This window comes from Sus scrofa, chromosome X (assembly GCF_000003025.6).
Source record: "Sus scrofa isolate TJ Tabasco breed Duroc chromosome X, Sscrofa11.1, whole genome shotgun sequence".
Taxonomy (NCBI): Eukaryota; Metazoa; Chordata; class Mammalia; order Artiodactyla; family Suidae; genus Sus; species Sus scrofa.
The window spans coordinates 26,457,902-26,475,825 of record NC_010461.5 but is presented as its reverse complement, the minus strand read 5'-3'; the positions used below and the strand labels follow the sequence as shown (position 1 = coordinate 26,475,825).

Here is a 17,924-nt window from a genome sequence, read left to right as displayed (position 1 = left end):
ATGATTATGCAACCATTATCCACAGTGACTACACCTAAGCCCTGCCCAGGCCCTCCGCTTAATCTGAGTCACAAGATGATCAAGACCAGCAGTACTTATTCAAAGGCAACATTTTTTACATATTGTGAAACCAGTATGTAAGTATGTTTTTCTTGGTGAAGACTCATTTGTGCCCATATTCAGAACTGGTAAGTAGCCTGCCTAAGCCTCCCATCTTCCCTCTATGGTATAGGCCATTCCATATTCAAGGTTCTGCTTCTATGAATTCAACCATGTATCAAAAATGTAAAAAAAAAAAAAAAATTCCAGAAAGTTCCAAAAAGCAAAACTTGAATTTACCCTGTGCCTAGCAACTATTTACATAGCACCTGTGTTGTATTTACAACTACCTACTTGGCATTTATATTGTATTAGGTTTAAGTAAACTAGAGATGGTTTAAAACATATGGGAGGATATGTGTAGGTTATAGGCAAATACTGCGTCATTTTATTACAAGGGGCATGAGCAACCTAGGATTTTAGAATTCACAGGGGTCCTGGAGCCAGTCCCCCAGATATCAAGGGACAACTGTACTCAGGTAGCTGGTGAGCCTAAGGCAGGAAGAGTTACCAGGATAGGCTTTTGACTGGATTTGAAGCTTAGTTCCACCAGATACTCTGCAAGCTTGGGCACACTCTTCAGCATTGTCTAATCACCTGGGGCAAGGAGCTTAATAATACAACCTACATCACAGTTGTTATGAGGATTAAATGAGATAATCCTGGAAAAGTCCTCATCGAAATACCTGACACACTTGAAGTCACAACATATTCCACGCCTTCATTTTTTTTTTTTTAAACAGTCAACCTAGCGGGTAAAAAAACAAAAGTTACCAAGTCAAAGAAGGAAGTTGACTGTTTAAGCTGACGCTTTTGTCTTATAAAGAAATGGCCCCTCCTTTAAACCTGTTACACTAATTCTCTTTCCAAGAAGTTCCTGCTCTGCAATATGGGTAAACATGTGCCAAGCCCAGTTCACTTTCCTATCAGACAAGGTTCCTATCAAATTCTTCCTTTGGTACAAAACATGTGCAATGGGTCCCAAGATTAATTCTTTGACAACTAGAGGAAGAAATGAACACACTCTAAAACTGCAGGTCTACTACTAAAATAGAAGCAATTAAGTAATCAAACATAACCAAGTCAAAGCATTTTAAGTTTCTTTGACAAGGTAAAAAAAAATAATCAGAATTAAAATTCAGTTGACCTATAAAAATCTAGTTGACAAACATGTATAAAGTGCTCCCTGTAGGAAAAAAAGGTGTTCATTTGTCATGTTGACCAAAATATTTTAAGGACTACAAAGATGAACAAGTCCTTAAAAAGGAGGTTCCTGCTTTCAAGTACAACAGATATATAATAACACAAAGTGGGTGATAAGAGCTACGAACAGAGACATAAAATACTACAGGAAGGGTAAAAAATTCTAAGGATTTGAGGAAGACTTTGACTAAGAGATGGCAGTTGAGCCACTATTTGGAGGTAGAATAGAATTTCAAGAAGCAGAAGTTTCCGCTGTGGCACAATGGGTTAAGAATCCGACTGCAGTGACTTGGGTCACTGCAGAGGTGCAGGTTGGACCCCTGGCCCAGAGCAATGAATGGGTTAAGGATCTGGTATTGCCACATCTGTGGTGCAGTTTGGCACAGGTTAAAGCTATGGCTTGGATTAAATCCCTGACCTACGAAATTTCATATGCTGCCATGTGGCAATTAAAAAAAAAAAGAATTTCAAGAAGCAGATATGGGATAAAACGGAGGAGGCACTTCCCTTGGGTGAAAGAACATGAATAAAGAAATGTTGTGTCCTTTATGGGAGAAAGCCGATATAGCTGACATAGAAGGTGGGAAAATAAAGTTTAGAGGTTACTGGTCTTGTGAAAGTTGAATTAGATATGTAAATGTAGTGAATAATGGTCAGGAAATTATTTTAATACTTTTCACTTTATAAGCTTCTTTGTGACAGTTCTTATCTGCTGTATTTCTTCCTGGGAAGGTAAGCAATTATTTTTGAGTCATAATTACAACGTGGACTAGTTGGCTGGAAGAACTCCTGGAAATCACCTAGTGACTGAAGCACTTATTCAGCAAATCTATTATCTATATTTTTCAGGGAGTGGTTTAGCAACCTCTTTCCTTATAATCAAGGGGGTTGGGAGTGGGGAAACACCCTTCAAAACCATTCCCAAGTTTTTCTCTACTTCACACAGGATCACTACGTCTTCAATCTACCTCTGAAGCTTTTCTTCACAGCTGTTTCTCAAGGAGCAGGAAACTTGATGGGTCAACTTTTATTTTGTGTGTTTTTTTTTTTTTAGGGCTGCACCCACAGCACATGGAAGTTCCCAGGCTAAGGATGATTCAGGACCTGTAGCTGCTGGCCTGCGCCACAGCCACAGCAATGCCAGCCACAGCAATGCCTGATCCAAGCCATGTCTGAGATTTACATCACAACTCATGGCAATGCCAGATCCTTAACCCACTGAGTGAGGCCAGGAATCGAACCTGAGCCCTCATGGATACTAGTCTGGTTCGTTACCAATGAGCCACAATGGGAACTCCTTGATGGGTCAAATTTTAAGCATCATTCTATAAGCAGGATGGGAATCTTCTGCATTTGCACCTTAGCTTACACACTGAGATCAAGCAACAGCAAAACTGAACCCAACTGCTATTTATTTATTTTAAAATTTAATTTTTGTTATGGCTACACCTGGGTATATGGAAGTTTCTGGAGCAGGAATTAAATCTGAGCTATAATTGTGGCAACATCGGATCCCTAACCCAGTGCACTGCAGCAGGAACTCCTGAACCCCAATTTTTTTTTTTTTTTTTTTTTTTTTGCTTTTTAGGGCCATACTCAAGGCATATGGAGGTTCCCAGGCTAGGGGTCCAATTGAGGCTACAGCTGCCAGCCTATGCCACAGCAACATCAGATCCAAGCCGCATCTGCGACCTACACCACAGCTCACCACAACGCAGGATCCTTAACCCACTGAGCGAGGCTGGGGATTGAACCTGCAACCTCATGGTTCCTAGTCAGAGTCGTCTCTGCTGCACCACGATGGGAACTCCTGAACCCAACTTTTAAAGGCTAATGTTGTTTACATCATACATTGAACCACTGATTTTGATAATATGAAGTCGATTAATTCCTTCCCCACCAATGCAGAAAGATGCCTCTTGGGCAACAGAAACTGAGGGACCAGGAACATGCAGTAGATAAAGACTGCTGGATGACAAGGACAACAACAGTAAAGAGTGAAAAGAAAAACAAGCACAGTAAGGCTGGCAACAAAAAAGGAAACCTACAAAGTTATGAAATATCTTACCCACTTTCATTGAGGGCAAAGGCTGTATAAACTAGAGAACAACTGCCACATTTGGTTTGGCCCCTACAGTGCTTTATGAACTAGTTGCCAACATTTGAGGACAGGAAGATTTTACTGAAAACTCTTGGAAGTTCCAGCTTTTCTTAAATAATTTGAAGATCTGGCAACACGGGGCTAATGTTCCTGCTTGGCTGTACCCCTGAGCCTGAGTTTGCTCTCCTTCCTCTACCTGCCTGGCCCCTGCAAGCATCTGTATGGGCAAATCTTGAATAAAGCTTCAAAATTCAACCCACAGTTAGTCAGCATACATGTCTCAATGCTCTTTCTTAATTTGGAAAGATGGTAATAATGATTGAATATTTTACATATTAAATCCAGTTAGGCAAACTTTCTTACTTATGATTCAGGATTACTTTCCAAACATTTATATGAAAATCAAGACAAAGTGAAACCTGCCCTGGGTGATCATATGATAAACAATATAAGAGACAGGAGAATTACGTCTTGGCAGCTCAAACCAGGGTAGGTCATTAAATACCATTCAAACTAAAACTTGACTAAAGGCTTTCACTTCAGACAAGAGAAACAAGTATCAAAACCAAGGTACAAATTCAGGTTTCAGCTAAATGGTCACAGAGCTTTCAAAATATATACAGTGTATATACAATGTATATATACGGTATACTAAATAATGCATGAAAACATGATTTGAGGCAAAGAAGTGAAGAGAGAGCTAAGTAATCATTAAATATTTACATCAACTTGCCAGGTTAGTCAAATGTCCATTGAAAGCATGGGCTCTTAACCAACAATCGTTTATTTAAATTATTTTTAAAGTACCTTTCTGAACTCAGTGCTAGATCACTGTAAGAGCTAGTTTTTTAATTGCACAAAACAATTTAATCAGCAGAGAGTCACTTAAACAGCACTCCACTATGTCAAAACTCTGTCATACATAGTAAATAAAAAAAAAAATTCCCTGTCAATTTAAGCTGTGAAGCGAGGCGAGGACAATCATCTTTGTAATGCGCAAAGTATCAGAGCTAAAATTGACAAATCCTCGAGATTAAATTAAGATTCTGGTTAAAGCAGTGTAATTTGACTCTTTGCCAAAGTGTTCGGCCACTCTCCCCGCCCTCCTCCTAGCGTTCTACCTTCTGCAGTTTCTGGGGAGAGGAAGATAACGCATCATCACGCTAATACTACATTCGTTCTACAGCTCCAAAGGACGCTGGGTTAGGCTACCACAGTCGTGACACAGCTTCCCCCCCACCCCCGCCCCCGCCCCATTCAAGGACGTCCTGCTCCCGGCAGGCCAAATGCTTCTGGGGAAGACTGCAGCAGCGGTCAATGTGGCCACCTGTCCCTGGCTGCAGGCGGGCCGCTCTGCACGGATGTTCGGCGAGTCCTAGCTTCCTCTGGGGTAGGAGTCCCTTCATTAGTAGGGGACCCGGCTCCACAATCAAGGCCAGGGCTGCTCAGCTCAGCTGCGGGGGTCGCGAGAGGCTGTGTTCCCCCAGGCCCGGGCGGAGAAGCTCCAGCGTGGCAAGTCCCGCTCTGGGCCCTTGGCCTCCTTCCCTTGCCTGGGGGCCAGGGCTCTGGGTCGTGGGAAGAACGGGACGGCGACGCGACATCCCGCCCCACGGTCCCAAGGCTCCCGCTCAGGTTCAGCACCTCTTCAAGTGCAACCCCCGGCTCACCAAAAAGCGCGTCGAGCTGGTGCCCTGGTCCACTGCTCCCACCAACGGTCCCAAAACTGCTTTATTCGCGGCTGCCATGAAACCAGCTTGGGGTCGGCGAGGAATTGCAGCCCGTTTCCTTGGTGACGGCGGCGGGCGGAGAGTAGGGCGGCGAGTCGGAAGGGCCAGGCGGCTGGCGGCAGTAGATCGCTCTGTTCGCGCTCCAGGCAGCCCCTTTACCGGCTCAGAGGCTCTACCCCGCCCCTCCAGCCCAGGCCCCGCCCCCACCCGCGTTCCCCACGACTCCGGGGGCGGGGTTGGGGCAGGCGCTGTCTGCCTGGCCAGCCAATTACCGAATGCGGAAAGAGAAGGGCTGTTCAGACAATCTGAGGCTAGACAGACCTCACGGGGGCGGGGCCAGGGCGCGGCGGAGGCGGTGGCCCGCGCGGCAGGTCACGTGGGCCGGGGAACCCGGCGGCAGAACCCTCCTGCCGCTGGGCCGGAGGCGGAGGCCGGTGCTGCCCTTTGGCAGGGAGGGTCAATGGCCCGGGGAAAGGGCACAACCCCACCCACACCCTGGGGCTTCCTCTAGCGGCTGGGTCCCAAAGGGCAGAACTGCTTGTTCCTCTGGTGGGATGTGCAGAGCACGGCGTGAGTCACTCCGGACCAACCCTGCCAGGCCTTCCCGCGCTTCCCACGCCCCGCCCACTTCCCTGTTCCCCGCTCGAGATCAAAATAATCCCCCTCTAAAGGGACTGACCCTTTGTAGGGTCACATTCAGGAGCAGCGCAAATCTTTTGCCTTTGGAGGCTTTTCAGGGACAAGGAAAGCCTAAGTTCCTTCGGTTTAGCTTTTAGGGGAAGCCCTCAAAATCACCATCCCCAGGTCATCAATTGACCACCCGCGAAGATTTCCCGAGGCACCTCCTTGTCCTGAAGCGCCCTTGCTCCTATCTTGACCTGACTGTGTCTCCTCCCTCATACGCTATTTCCTCGCCATAGGTTAAGTGCTCTAAACAGCAAAAGGAGAGAAAAGAGGCCTTCTCATTTGACCTTGAATTTACCTTGCCAGGATTCTTTTGGATCCTGGAAGTATGAATCTTGTTCCAGAGTTTGAAAACCCCTGGCAGTTGCAGAGGTTTTCAAACTCAGGAATAAGATTCACTGTATGAGTAGTTTACAGAACAGGGCCGGGCATATGTGTGGGTGTGTGCACATGCATTTATTTATAATTTATATAGTTATATATTCATTTTTTCAAGTATTTAAAATGCTACCAAAACAATATTTATCCTTCTGTGCTATACATTCGAACTTATTTATACTATTGCATATCATTTTTTAAAATGCTGGTTGGAAAAATCACTAAATTGACTTTGTAAACCAGGCCCTATCAATATCAAAAGCATTGTACTATTCCCACTCTCACTTTTTTTCCTGTTCCATTACTCCAGTCTCTGTGTTCTGTAACATCATTTCTATTTTACACCCTCTTGCTTTACCTAGCACCACCTCACTTATTTATCTCTGTGTTTATAGTTTTACCACTTTTGCTCTGGAAGCAAATTTTCTTTTTTCTTTTGGCTTTTTAGGGCTGCACCCGAGGCATATGGAGGTTCCCAGGCTAGGGGTTGTATCAGAGCTGTAGCTGCTACTAGGGGTTGTATCAGAGCTCTAGATGCCGGCCTACCCCACAGCCACAGCAATGCCAAATCAGAGCTATGTCTGCAACCTACACCACAGCTCACAGCAATGCCAGATCCTTAACTCACTGAGCAAGGCCAGGGATTGAACCTCTGTCCTCATGGATACTAGTGAGATTCATTTCCGCTGAGCCAAAATAGGAACTCTGCAAATTTTCTTATATTCTGTCTAGAAATCAAATTGTGGTGTTCCAGATGAGGCCTACTTATGGGGATGCTGAACTTAATAACTAAGGATAAACTGGCTTGCTTTAGGATAGGAGTGCAGATGGATCAGTATTTCTGAATTTTCTGGAGAAGACACAGGCATACAGGTGAATATAAAGGAACTAGGCTAACTTGCCCCTAAACTCCCTGAAAAACCTTAATTGAACGATATAGATAAGGATTTCCTTGACTCAAACTAGCAGTAAAAAGAAAGCCACCTAACCTAACACATGGATCCAATTAAAAAAAAATCCCTGCTCATGTTTGAACTTTTACACACTTTTGACTCTCAGATTCTGACGGAACAGCAAATTATTTGTTCAGCAGTATTGTGTGATCAGAATTCAGAAGCTTCAGAATAAGTAGGGCTAGATATACATGAATGATTCTGAAACTTATTGATTCTGTGGTTCCTGCAATAGTTTGTGTTCTGCATCATCATTCCTTTTACCAAAACAGAACTTAAAGCCATTGAGGAAATGTGACTTATGCACATCTCATCCTGAAGGAATATGAACTTTGACCCCTTCTTGTCTTAACACAAGCATTTAGAACATCTGCCCAGTGATCCAGATACTTAAGATACTTATCGGACCCTTACTCTAAAATAACTCATGATTCCTTACAGACAAATATTTCCTTTTGATGCCAGAAAGACGTTACTGGAATTTGGGTTCTTTTTCACACAGCTGAAAAATGAACCTCAAGAACACATAGACAGCAAGCAAGCAAAGTCTTTATTACAGGAAAGCAAATAGCTCCCAGGACAGCTGGGAAGGGGGAGAAGAGCCCCCCTCTCTATTGTCTTATAGGGGTTTTATCCCTTAAAGATGGGGGGAGTACCAACATGGGGTCCAGGAAGATGTGGTTTTCTCCTATTGGTCTTGCCCAATTACCTATATCAGTCTTTGTCCAATAGGGGCCTTAGGGTAGAAATGTCCCATAAGTCTCATGGTTTCTTTGCCCATTTCTTCTTGTAAACTGAGTCACAGCGGGGGTAGGGATTAATGTCCATCTGGGCATAGGTACACTCCCTACAGCAAACAAGGCCTGTGGGGGTGTTACTCCCTGGAGTCCTTCAGCCACAAATGTTAATCAATAGCCATATCAAAGAATGTGTGGAAACCCATGCTCCTACACTGACTACCTGAGTTATTATTCTGCCTCACTTTCTTGTGTTGAGTCAGTTGCAAGTCTTGAACAACCTTGTGGCTTTTGCCTTTATAAGCCCCTGACCTTTTCTTCCCCAGAAAAGAACCTTAATCTGTGCCTCTTGAATTGCAATTCTTAAGACTCCAAACAAAGCTCACTGTTTTGCAGCCTTGATACTGACTTTTGATACAAAGGGAAGGGTCTTAAATGGAAGAATCCAGCCCAGCCTATCTCAGTTCCACTCTTCAAATATTTACTCTGATTCTCTTAAACTGATTTGCTCTTATCCTTTTGGAATTATTCCTTTTGCCTGCCCTTTCTCATCCCTTCAAGCCTAGCTACAGTATACAAACTCAAATCTGTATGAATGTAAAAATCAAAGAATATATACTCTGATTCCATTTTGCATACTATAATTGAGAAAAAGTTGGAATTAATCACTGAACTGTTGTTAAAAAATTAATCAATAGTCAATCTAAGAAAGAAATGGAATTTTTTATCCTGGCCAACCTGAGGATTATAACCCAGGAGACAGTCATTTAGAAAGTTCCTGGGACTGTTAGAGGACAAAGCAGAATTATCTAAGTTTTTGAGACAAAAGATGATCTGTCAAATGATGTATTAACAGTTTACACAATCCAGATCTGCATGTAGAAAGCCAGTAGTGGGGCATCCTCGCTCTACAAAGCTAAGAATGTACATTATCTCCTAAGGAGGTCTGGTTACTACAGATGCACAATGCACACCAAAGAGGAGGGAGGAGGACCAAAGAGGCAGAGAATAATTTTTTTTTTTTGTCATGGATGTTCCTCCTGGGCCAGGGATTGAAGCCGAACCAGAGCAGAGACAATGCCAAATCTTTAACTGCTAGGCCAACCAAGGAACTCTAGAGAATGCTTTTTTTTTTTTTTGTCTTTTCTATGGCCACACTCGTGGCATATGGAGGTTCCCAGGCTAGGGGTCCAATCGGAGCTGTAGCCACCGGCCTACACCAGAGCCACAGCAACGTGGGATCCGAGCCACGTCTGTGGCCTCCACCACAGCTCATGGCAATGCTGGGTCCTTAACCCACTGATCGAGGCCAGGGATCGAACCTGCAACCTCATGGTTCCTAGTCAGATTTGTTAACCACTGAGCCATGACAGGAACTCCCCGAGAATAATTTTATTTTTAAATTTTTCTTGTCTTGCCATAAAGTATGAATTTAATTTTATCATAACAATGGTGTCCAGAGTGCATAAGGGACTTGTCTGAGACCAGTCAGCCCTCTGTGGTAGAACCAAGACTAGAATTTCCATCTTGTGACACAAGCATAGTGCCCTTTGACGGCAGCTTGAGGGAAAGGAAGCTGAGGAAAATTAAGAAGAAAAATGGATAAAAGAAGGTAGGATGCTGATTTACCTTGATCTCCCCAACACCCATAGAGATTTGAAGGCAAAGCATTAAACACTTGATCTTCCTGAACTTGACTCACACATTGCCTCCCATGGCTATCTCTTGCTTGTTGGTAAAATAGGGAAAAAATGTCACTAACAGGGGAGGGTTAATGTGAGACTTAAGTGACATAATGCCTGTGAAAGCACTGTACGAGCAGTACAGTTGAAAAGCAAGATGAAAAATCATCATGAAAAGCAAGATGTAGTCTCATTGGCAAGTCTGTTTCCACCAAAGAAATCTGGAGGTGAAGACCAAGGTCCCTCATGCAAATGATTTAAGTAGCTTGAGTCATCAAAAGCTCACTATGATTTCTGACTGTTAGAGCAAGAAATCAGTGTTAATCCCCCCCCCACACACACACACACCCTGAGGATCTCGGGGTGTTTCACTTATTCTTCCTCTAGTTTTTCTTGTACTTTTACACAGAATTCATATAAGCAAAAAGGCTATATTTCCCTAGGGAATTTTTTTTTCCAGTAATGCTTCTTGATCTTTTCATATGTACCTGACATTTTTTCTGGCCTAGTTTATTTGTTAAGCTAGCCTTTCTTTAATCTCTTCTTGCTATTCTGAGTTACTTGGGTATGGATTGATCTAGACATGCAAGGGATAACATGGAAAGTTATGATGGAAAAGAAGATAATAGTAGTACTGGCATGCATTTTATGAGACTGGGATGATTTAGGCAGATATATGAAATGATTTGCCCAAGGTAGCAGAGGACCTTAAAGTCAGATAAAAAAATTCAAGTATACCTGATAAAAAAAATAGCCAAATTGGGAGCCTTCCCCTCCCCTCCCACCATGGAAACGGACAGTCCACACACATGCATGTTAATAATCTAAGTGTAACCACCCAAAATTATGTATCACTTTATGCAATGTGACAGTTGTAACAGAGTTAGAACATGGCAATGGTTTCTCAAAGTTTACCTACATCAGAACCACCTAGGGAACTTGTTGATGGGTTCCCGACTCCAGAATTTCCGGTTTAGTAGATGAGTTCTCACAATTTTTTTTCTTTTTTAGGGCTGCACCCAAGGCATATGGAAATTCCCAGGCTAGGGGTTAAATTGGAGCTGCAGCTGCCGGCCTATGTCACAGCCACAGCAATGGGGGATCCTTAACCCACTGAGCGAGGCCAAGGATTGAACCCTCATCCTCTTGGATCCTATTTACTAAGCCACTAAGGGAACTCCACAATTTGCATTTCTAACAGGTTCCCAGGTGATGCTGATATTTCTGGTACAAAGACCACACATTGAAAACCACTGTACTGGCATGCTAGAATTTCTACTTTTCTAGGATTTAGCAAAACTGTGAGGTATGAGAAATCTGTCTTAAGACTAACATATACACACTACTAGATATAAAATAACAAAGACTGACTGTATAGCACACAAAACTCTACGCAATATTCTGTAATAACCTATATGGTAAAAGAACCTGAAAAAGAATGGATATATGTATATATATAACTGAACCACTTGGCTGCACACCTGAAGTTAACACAACATTGTAAATCAACTATACTCCAATGCAAAATAAAAATTAAATTAAAAAAAATTAAATAAAGGGGCTTTCCTGTTGTAGCACAGCAGAAACGATTCCGACTGGCATCCACGGGGATGTGGGTTTGATCCCTGGCCTCGCTCACTGGGTTAAGGATCTGGTGTTGCTGTGAGCTGTGGTGTAGGTCAGCAGCTGCAGCTCTGATTTGACCCCTAGCCTGGGACCTTCCATATGTCGTGAGTGTGGCCCTAAAAAGACAAAAAAAAAAAAAAAAAAAGAAAAATTAAATAAAAATGTCCATCTGAGGAGAAAAAAAAAATACAATGTAAACTTGTATTTTGCAATACATTATGTCAAAGGATGCCATGTTAATGTCTTTGGTATAAAATGGTAACCTTTCTCTTGATAAGCAGAGAAAACTCATTGGTTACACATTGACATTTCCTGTGGCTACTCTACTTTCACCCACCCAAATTAGTTACAACTCACTCTGTCCCTTCACAGATACAGAGGCGACTGGACTTGGGCCATGTGACCTTCATGGTCAATAGGATGTTAGCAAGCATGATGAAGGCAAAGACTTAATAAGTGCTTGTACAAGTGGGCCCTGCCCTCTTGGATCTGAGCTGCCATGCTGTTAAGAGAGCCAAATTACCCTACTAGCTGATGAGAAGCCACGTGGAGGAGAACTGTGGAGTTCTAGATGACCAACACCAACTTTCAGATATGGGAATGAAACCATCTTGGATACTTCATTCCCAGCAGAGCCCCCAGCTGATTGAAGCTGCTCAGTGAGTGATCTAGTTGCATGAGCAACCTTAGCCAACACCACCTAGAGCAGGACAACCACTCAGCTACACCTCGAGTGTTCACAGAGTTAGGAAAGGTAATAAACAGTTGCTGGTTTTAGTGACTTGGTTTTGGAGCAACAGAGAAATGACACAATAGGGACATTTTAGTGTGATCTCTACTCAGAGAATCGAATTCTTGGACATACTTGGGTTACCATAAAGACACTGGCTCTTTTGGAAAAATCAAAGTATGAGCCTCCAGGTGTTTTCTCATTTTCCAAAACCTTGCTTCTGATGCAAGTTGAGAAGTTTCAACTTGAAATCCTGTTCCTGCTAAGGTTCTGGGGAAGGGATAATACATGAAATGTCCTTAAGGTCTTAGTTGGGTCTGTTAAAGGCATGGTGGTGCTTAAGATGGAACCACTGTCACTTTGGTTGTTTTTATTTCCTTCCCCCAGTATCTCTTTGGCTCTCTAGTCTCACATTCCTCTTATTTCCTTCAAGCTTTCTCTTTTGTGTGCTTGTTTGCCTTTCCCTTTCCATATGCCCAACTCCAAGCCTGAGACAAAAATTTTTACTTTTGTTCCTATTTATTTTCTGCTTTTTGCCTCTATACATACAGATGTAAAAAATATGAATACTGACAAAAATGAAGCCAAAGTAACCATAATTATGTTAAATACTGTGTTCAATTACGTTCATGATTATAAATCATGCATTACATTTATAATTATGGGGCAATGACTTTTCAAGTGCTCCATTCACACATTCATATCATCCCCCCAAAAGAAAATTGATTTAGTGCCTTTCTGACAAGTCTTATAGTGGTCACACAATATATGCTGAATTAATGAAGGGAATTCACTAATTTCAATGAGATTACAATCATTAATTTGCTGATTTTTTTGGGGGAAAAAAAGTGTGCCCTTGAAAAGAAAAGGTAACTTTACAGTTTATTTGGTTAAGCTCCCTATTTAAACTTGACTAGGAAAAAGAATTGGAGGAAAGTCTATCATTTATTATTCAGTGGCATGTAAGGAATGGAGAACAATGATCTTAATTGAAGTATATTTGTGATTCTTGCAATGGCAAACTCTATTCATGTTTGAAACATTCCACCAAAATAATCTGTGTCTTTGGGGATTTTTGTTTTTTAAGAGCCATGCCTGCAGCATATGGAATTTCCCAGGGTAGGGGTCCAATCAGAGCTACAGCTGCCAGCCTATACCACAGCCACAGCATCGTGGGATCTGAGCCACGCCTGTGACCTACACCATAGCTCACAGCAACGCTGGATCCTTAACCCAGTGAACCAGGCCAGGGAGTGAGTCCTCATGGATCCTAGTTGGGTTCATTACCACTGATCCACTACAGGAATTCCTGGGGATACCTTTTATGTGTGAAGAAACATATGGATTTTTTTGTGTGTGTCTTTTTGCCTTTTCTAGGGCTACTCGCTCGGCATATGGAGATTCCCAGGCTAGGGGTCTAATCGGAGCTGTTGCTGCTGGCCTACACCAGAACCATAGCAACTTGGGATCCGATCCACATCTGTGAGCTACACCACAGCTCACGGCAATGCTAGATCCTTAACCCACTGAGCAAGGCCAGGGATAAAACCCTCAACCTCATGGTTCCTAGTCGGAATTCATTAACCACTGAGCCATGATGGGAACTCCTGGATTTTTTTAATTTTTAAGAATTTTAAAAATTTGTATTTCTTGGCTGGACCTGCAGCCAAAAAAATTAATCTAAGTCGCTCTTCCAAAGTCACTCAAATGTAGGAAGTTGGTCACATGTGTGTCTTAGGAATTTATTGCTATTTATGAAAAAAAAACTCAGAGTTATTAGCTAACCTATAATGAATCAACAGTATTATTTTCCAAAGATACTATAAACATATAAATATTCTATATACTAAAAATTGATCTATCACTGAAAAAATTCTGGCCTTTTTTCAGAGTTTACTTTTTTCTTTTCTTTTCTTTTTTTGGCCACCTGTGGCATGCAGAAATTTCTGGCCCAGGAATCAAATTCACATGACATCAGTAACCTGAGCCACAGCAGTGACAACATAGAGTCCTTATCCGCTAGGCCACCAGGGAAACATTCTTTTTGTAAGCCACTCTCCCAAGGCCTCATTTCTCACCAATGCACACACCTGTTACCAATCTCTCTATGTTACAGAATGAGGAATTAAAAACCTTAGAGAAACACCAGATGCTGGTGAGGATGTGGAGCAAGAGGAACACTTGTTTATTACTGGTAGGAATGCAAAATGGCACAGGACTTTGGCGTACACTGTGGAAGTTTCTTACAAAACTACACAGACTCTTAGCATACGATCCAGCAATCATGCTCTATGGTATTTACCCAGAAGAGGTGGAAACTTATGTCTACACAAAAACCTGCAGCAGGTATTTATAGCAGCTTTATTCATAACTGCCTAAACTTAGAAGCCACCAAGATGTCCTTCAGTAGGTGAATGGATTAACTGTGGTACATCCAGGCAATGGAATTTTTTTTTTTTTTTGTCTTTTGTATTTTGAGGGCCACACCTATGGCATATGGAGGTCTTCAACCTGAGGGTCAAATCGGAGCTCTAGCTGCCGGCCTACACTACAGCCACAGCAACGTGGGATCCAAGCTATGTCTGCAACCTACGCCACAGCTCATGGCAACACTGGATCCTTACCCCACTGAGCAAGGCCAGGGATTGAACCTGTGTCCTCATGGATGCTAGTCAGATTTCTTTATGCTGAGCCACAATGGGAACTCTGGCAATGGAATATTATTTAGCGCTGAAAAGAAATGAGCTATCAAGCCAGGAAAAGACATGGAGGAATCTTAAATGGACATTGCTAAGTGAAAGGAGGCAATCTGAAAAGGCTACACAATGTATGATTCCAACTATATGACAATCTGGAAAAGGCAAAATTATGGAGACAGTAAAAAGATCAGTGCTTGCCAGGGGCTTGTGGGGTAGGGATGAGTGGAGATGAGCAGTCAGAGCACAGAAGATTTTTAGGTCAGTGAAACTACTCTGTATTGATACTGTGATGATGGATAAATGTCATTATATGTTTGTCTAAATTCATAGAATGCAAACACTGAGAGCAAGCCCTAATGTAAACTATGGACTGTGGGTGAAAATGATATGTCAATGTAGATTCATCGGTTGTAACCAATGTACTGCTTTGGTGGGAATATTGATAATGGAGGAGGCTGTGGGTATGTGGGCAGTGGTCATATGGGAGTCTCTATTCATTCTACTTAGTTTTGCTGAGAACCTAAAACTACTCTTTTAAAAAATCCGTTTTTTTTAAAAGCCTGTAGAAATAGTTTTGGTAGATACGAATGGTTCTGTTCCTACTTACCCTCCTCAGCTAATTGTCATGTTACCGGGCATTTAATATTTTGGTTGAGAAATCACCACTCTTTCCCTCCCAATGCTATTTCAATTCTTTGGTCTCTACCTCCTTTATTTTTGACCACATTGCTTGCATTGGTATACTTGATTATATAAAATAAATTTTATTTGAATTATTTTTAATTATATTTAAATAAGCTTATTAATTTAATTTTTTTTCTATTTATGGCTTCTCCCATGGCATATGGAAGTTCTCAAGCCAGGGATTGAATCTGAGCCACAGCTATGACCCAAACCACAGCTGCAGCAGCACCAAATTCTTTAATCCACTATATGGGGCTAGGGATTGAACCCACACCTCTGCAGCGAGCTGAGCTGCCACAGTTGGACTCAACCCACTGTGCTACAGGGGGAGCTCCTGAATTTAATATATATATATTTTAAAGCTAAGGCTATTTTAAACATTTGATAGAAATTGGGAGAGTTCTCCTGTGGTGAAGTGGGTTAAGGATGGTACATTGTCACTGCTGTGGTGAGGGTTGCTGCTGTGGCAAGGGTTCGATCTCTGGCCAAAGAACTTCCGTATGCTGTGGGTATGGCCAAAAAAAAAAACTTGGCACTATATGAAATTACCATTTTTTTGTCTTTTTAGGGCCGCACCCGCAGATTATGGAGGTCCCCAGGCTAGGGGTTGAACCAGAACTGTAGCTGCTGGCCTACACCACAGCCACAGCAATGCTGGATCAGAGCTGTGTCTGTGACCTACACCACAGCTCATGTCAATGCTGGGTCCTCAACCCACCGGGCAAGGCCAGGAATTGAACCTGCATCCTCATAATTACTAGTCAGATTTGCTCTCTGAGCCATGATGGGAACTCTGAAATTACTAATTTCTGGAAAAAAAGCAGGTTTTTTTCCCCTGCTTTTAAGAATAGGTGGTCCCTGGAGTTCCCATTATGGCTCAATGGTAAAGAACTGACCAGTATCCATGAGGATGTGGGTTTGATCCCTGGCCTCACTCAGTGGGTTAAAGGATCTGGCATTGCCTTGAGCTGTGATGTAGGTTGTAGTAGCGGCTCAGATCTCGAGTTGCTGTGGCTGTGGCTTAGGCTGGCAGCTGCAGCTCCAATTTGACCTCTAGCCTGGGAACTTCTATATGCTGCAGGTGCAACCCTAAAAAAGAAGAAGAAAAAAAGACTCACACACACAAAGAATAGGTGGTCCCCAAATCTCTGCTCTTCAGGAAAATTTCAAGAACACTTTGTACTTCCATTTTCAAATATACCTCAACCACTCCACTCCTCTTCATGCCCTTTCCCCTAATTGCTGGTTAATGACACTACAATCCACAAATGGAAATTTTCTCCTTATAGTTCATGTCTGGCTGCCTGGAAATGATGGTGATGTCACAATCATGGTTAGGCAACCTGGCAAAAGGAACCTGGTTAAAGGGAAAATACATTCTATCTGTAAATTAGTATTTGTGCAATGAAGAAACCGTAATTTTGTGTAATTCTCCTGTCATGACCTCCTCTTCTTTTGGATGGGGTAATACAATATCTCTGCCTATTAAAGAGAACTTGCTTTGATTTTGTGCCAATGTCCAAACACTTTGGGATGCTTACTTATTTCACAGGTGACAGAGTCCATATTGCTTCACCCTGTGGAGATCTCCAGCCTACCAGTCTCACAGATATGGACACCCCCATTGACATATATGTGTTCAGAAATAGAGAACAGAGTGATCACTTTTAACTTTTGATTCATAGCCCCGTGGTTATGAAACTTAAAGACACAAGCCCCATTCCAAGGGTTTGGTGCCTTCTGTGGTAACCTCAGTGAAGTAATTTGGAGGAGAACAGATTTTCCTCTATGATTATTATTTGGGAGTTTTCTCTGCTCACAAGTATAAGAGAGCTTCTTATGTGGATTGTATTCAGGGAAGATGATATTTTAAGTCTTTTGATACCCCCATCCTGTTAATTCTATTGAAAAAAAATTTTTCCAAAGAAGGAAAGGCTGGGAGTTCCCATTGTGGCTCAGTGGTTAAGAAACCTGACTAACATCCATGAGGACTCGGTTCGATCCCTGGCCTTGCTCAGTGGGTTAAGGATCCAGTGTTGCCATGAGCTGTGGTGTAGGTTGCAGATGCAGCTTGGATCTTGGGTTGCTGTGGCTGTGGTCAAGGCCAGCGGCTATAGCTCATATTTGATCCCTAGCCTGGGAACCTCCATATGCCACAAGCGCGGCCATAAAAGACAAAAAAAAAAAAAAAAAAAAAAAAAGAAAAAGAGAGAGAGAGAAAATGAAGGAAAAGCTGGAAGTTCCCGTCATGGCTCAGCGGAAACAAATCTGACTAGTAACCATGAGGTTGCGGGTTTGATCCCTGGCCTTGCTCAGTGGGTTGAGGATCTGGCATTGCCACGAGCTGTTGTGTAGGTCGCAGATGTGACTCGGATCTGATGTTGCTGTGGCTGTGGTGTACGCTAGCAGCTATAGCTCCTATTCGAACCCTAGCCTGGGAACTTCCATGTGCTTCAGGTGCACTCATAGATAATAAAAAAAAGAATGCCATTCATTGACTATCATCACCATGCTGCACACCCCCGCATGAGCTATGCTTTCACAACCGGAAGTCTGTACCTCCAGATCTCCTTCACCCATTTCACCCCCCAACTTTCCTTCCTCCTATTAACCACCACACT

General features: G+C 42.6%; 1 protein-coding gene across 10 annotated transcripts in view; it reads right to left on the bottom strand.

The window, feature by feature from the left end:
- Positions 1–5,404, bottom strand: part of GK (glycerol kinase) — an 88,471-nt gene extending 83,067 nt beyond the window's left edge. For 9 of the 10 annotated variants that reach the window (XM_013986029.2, XM_013986032.2, XM_021079415.1 and 6 more), the window contains exon 1: positions 5,071–5,404. In XM_013986029.2, coding sequence (XP_013841483.1) covers positions 5,071–5,148 — 78 coding nt within the window. In that variant the 5' untranslated portion in view covers positions 5,149–5,404. 10 annotated transcript variants of the gene reach the window in all.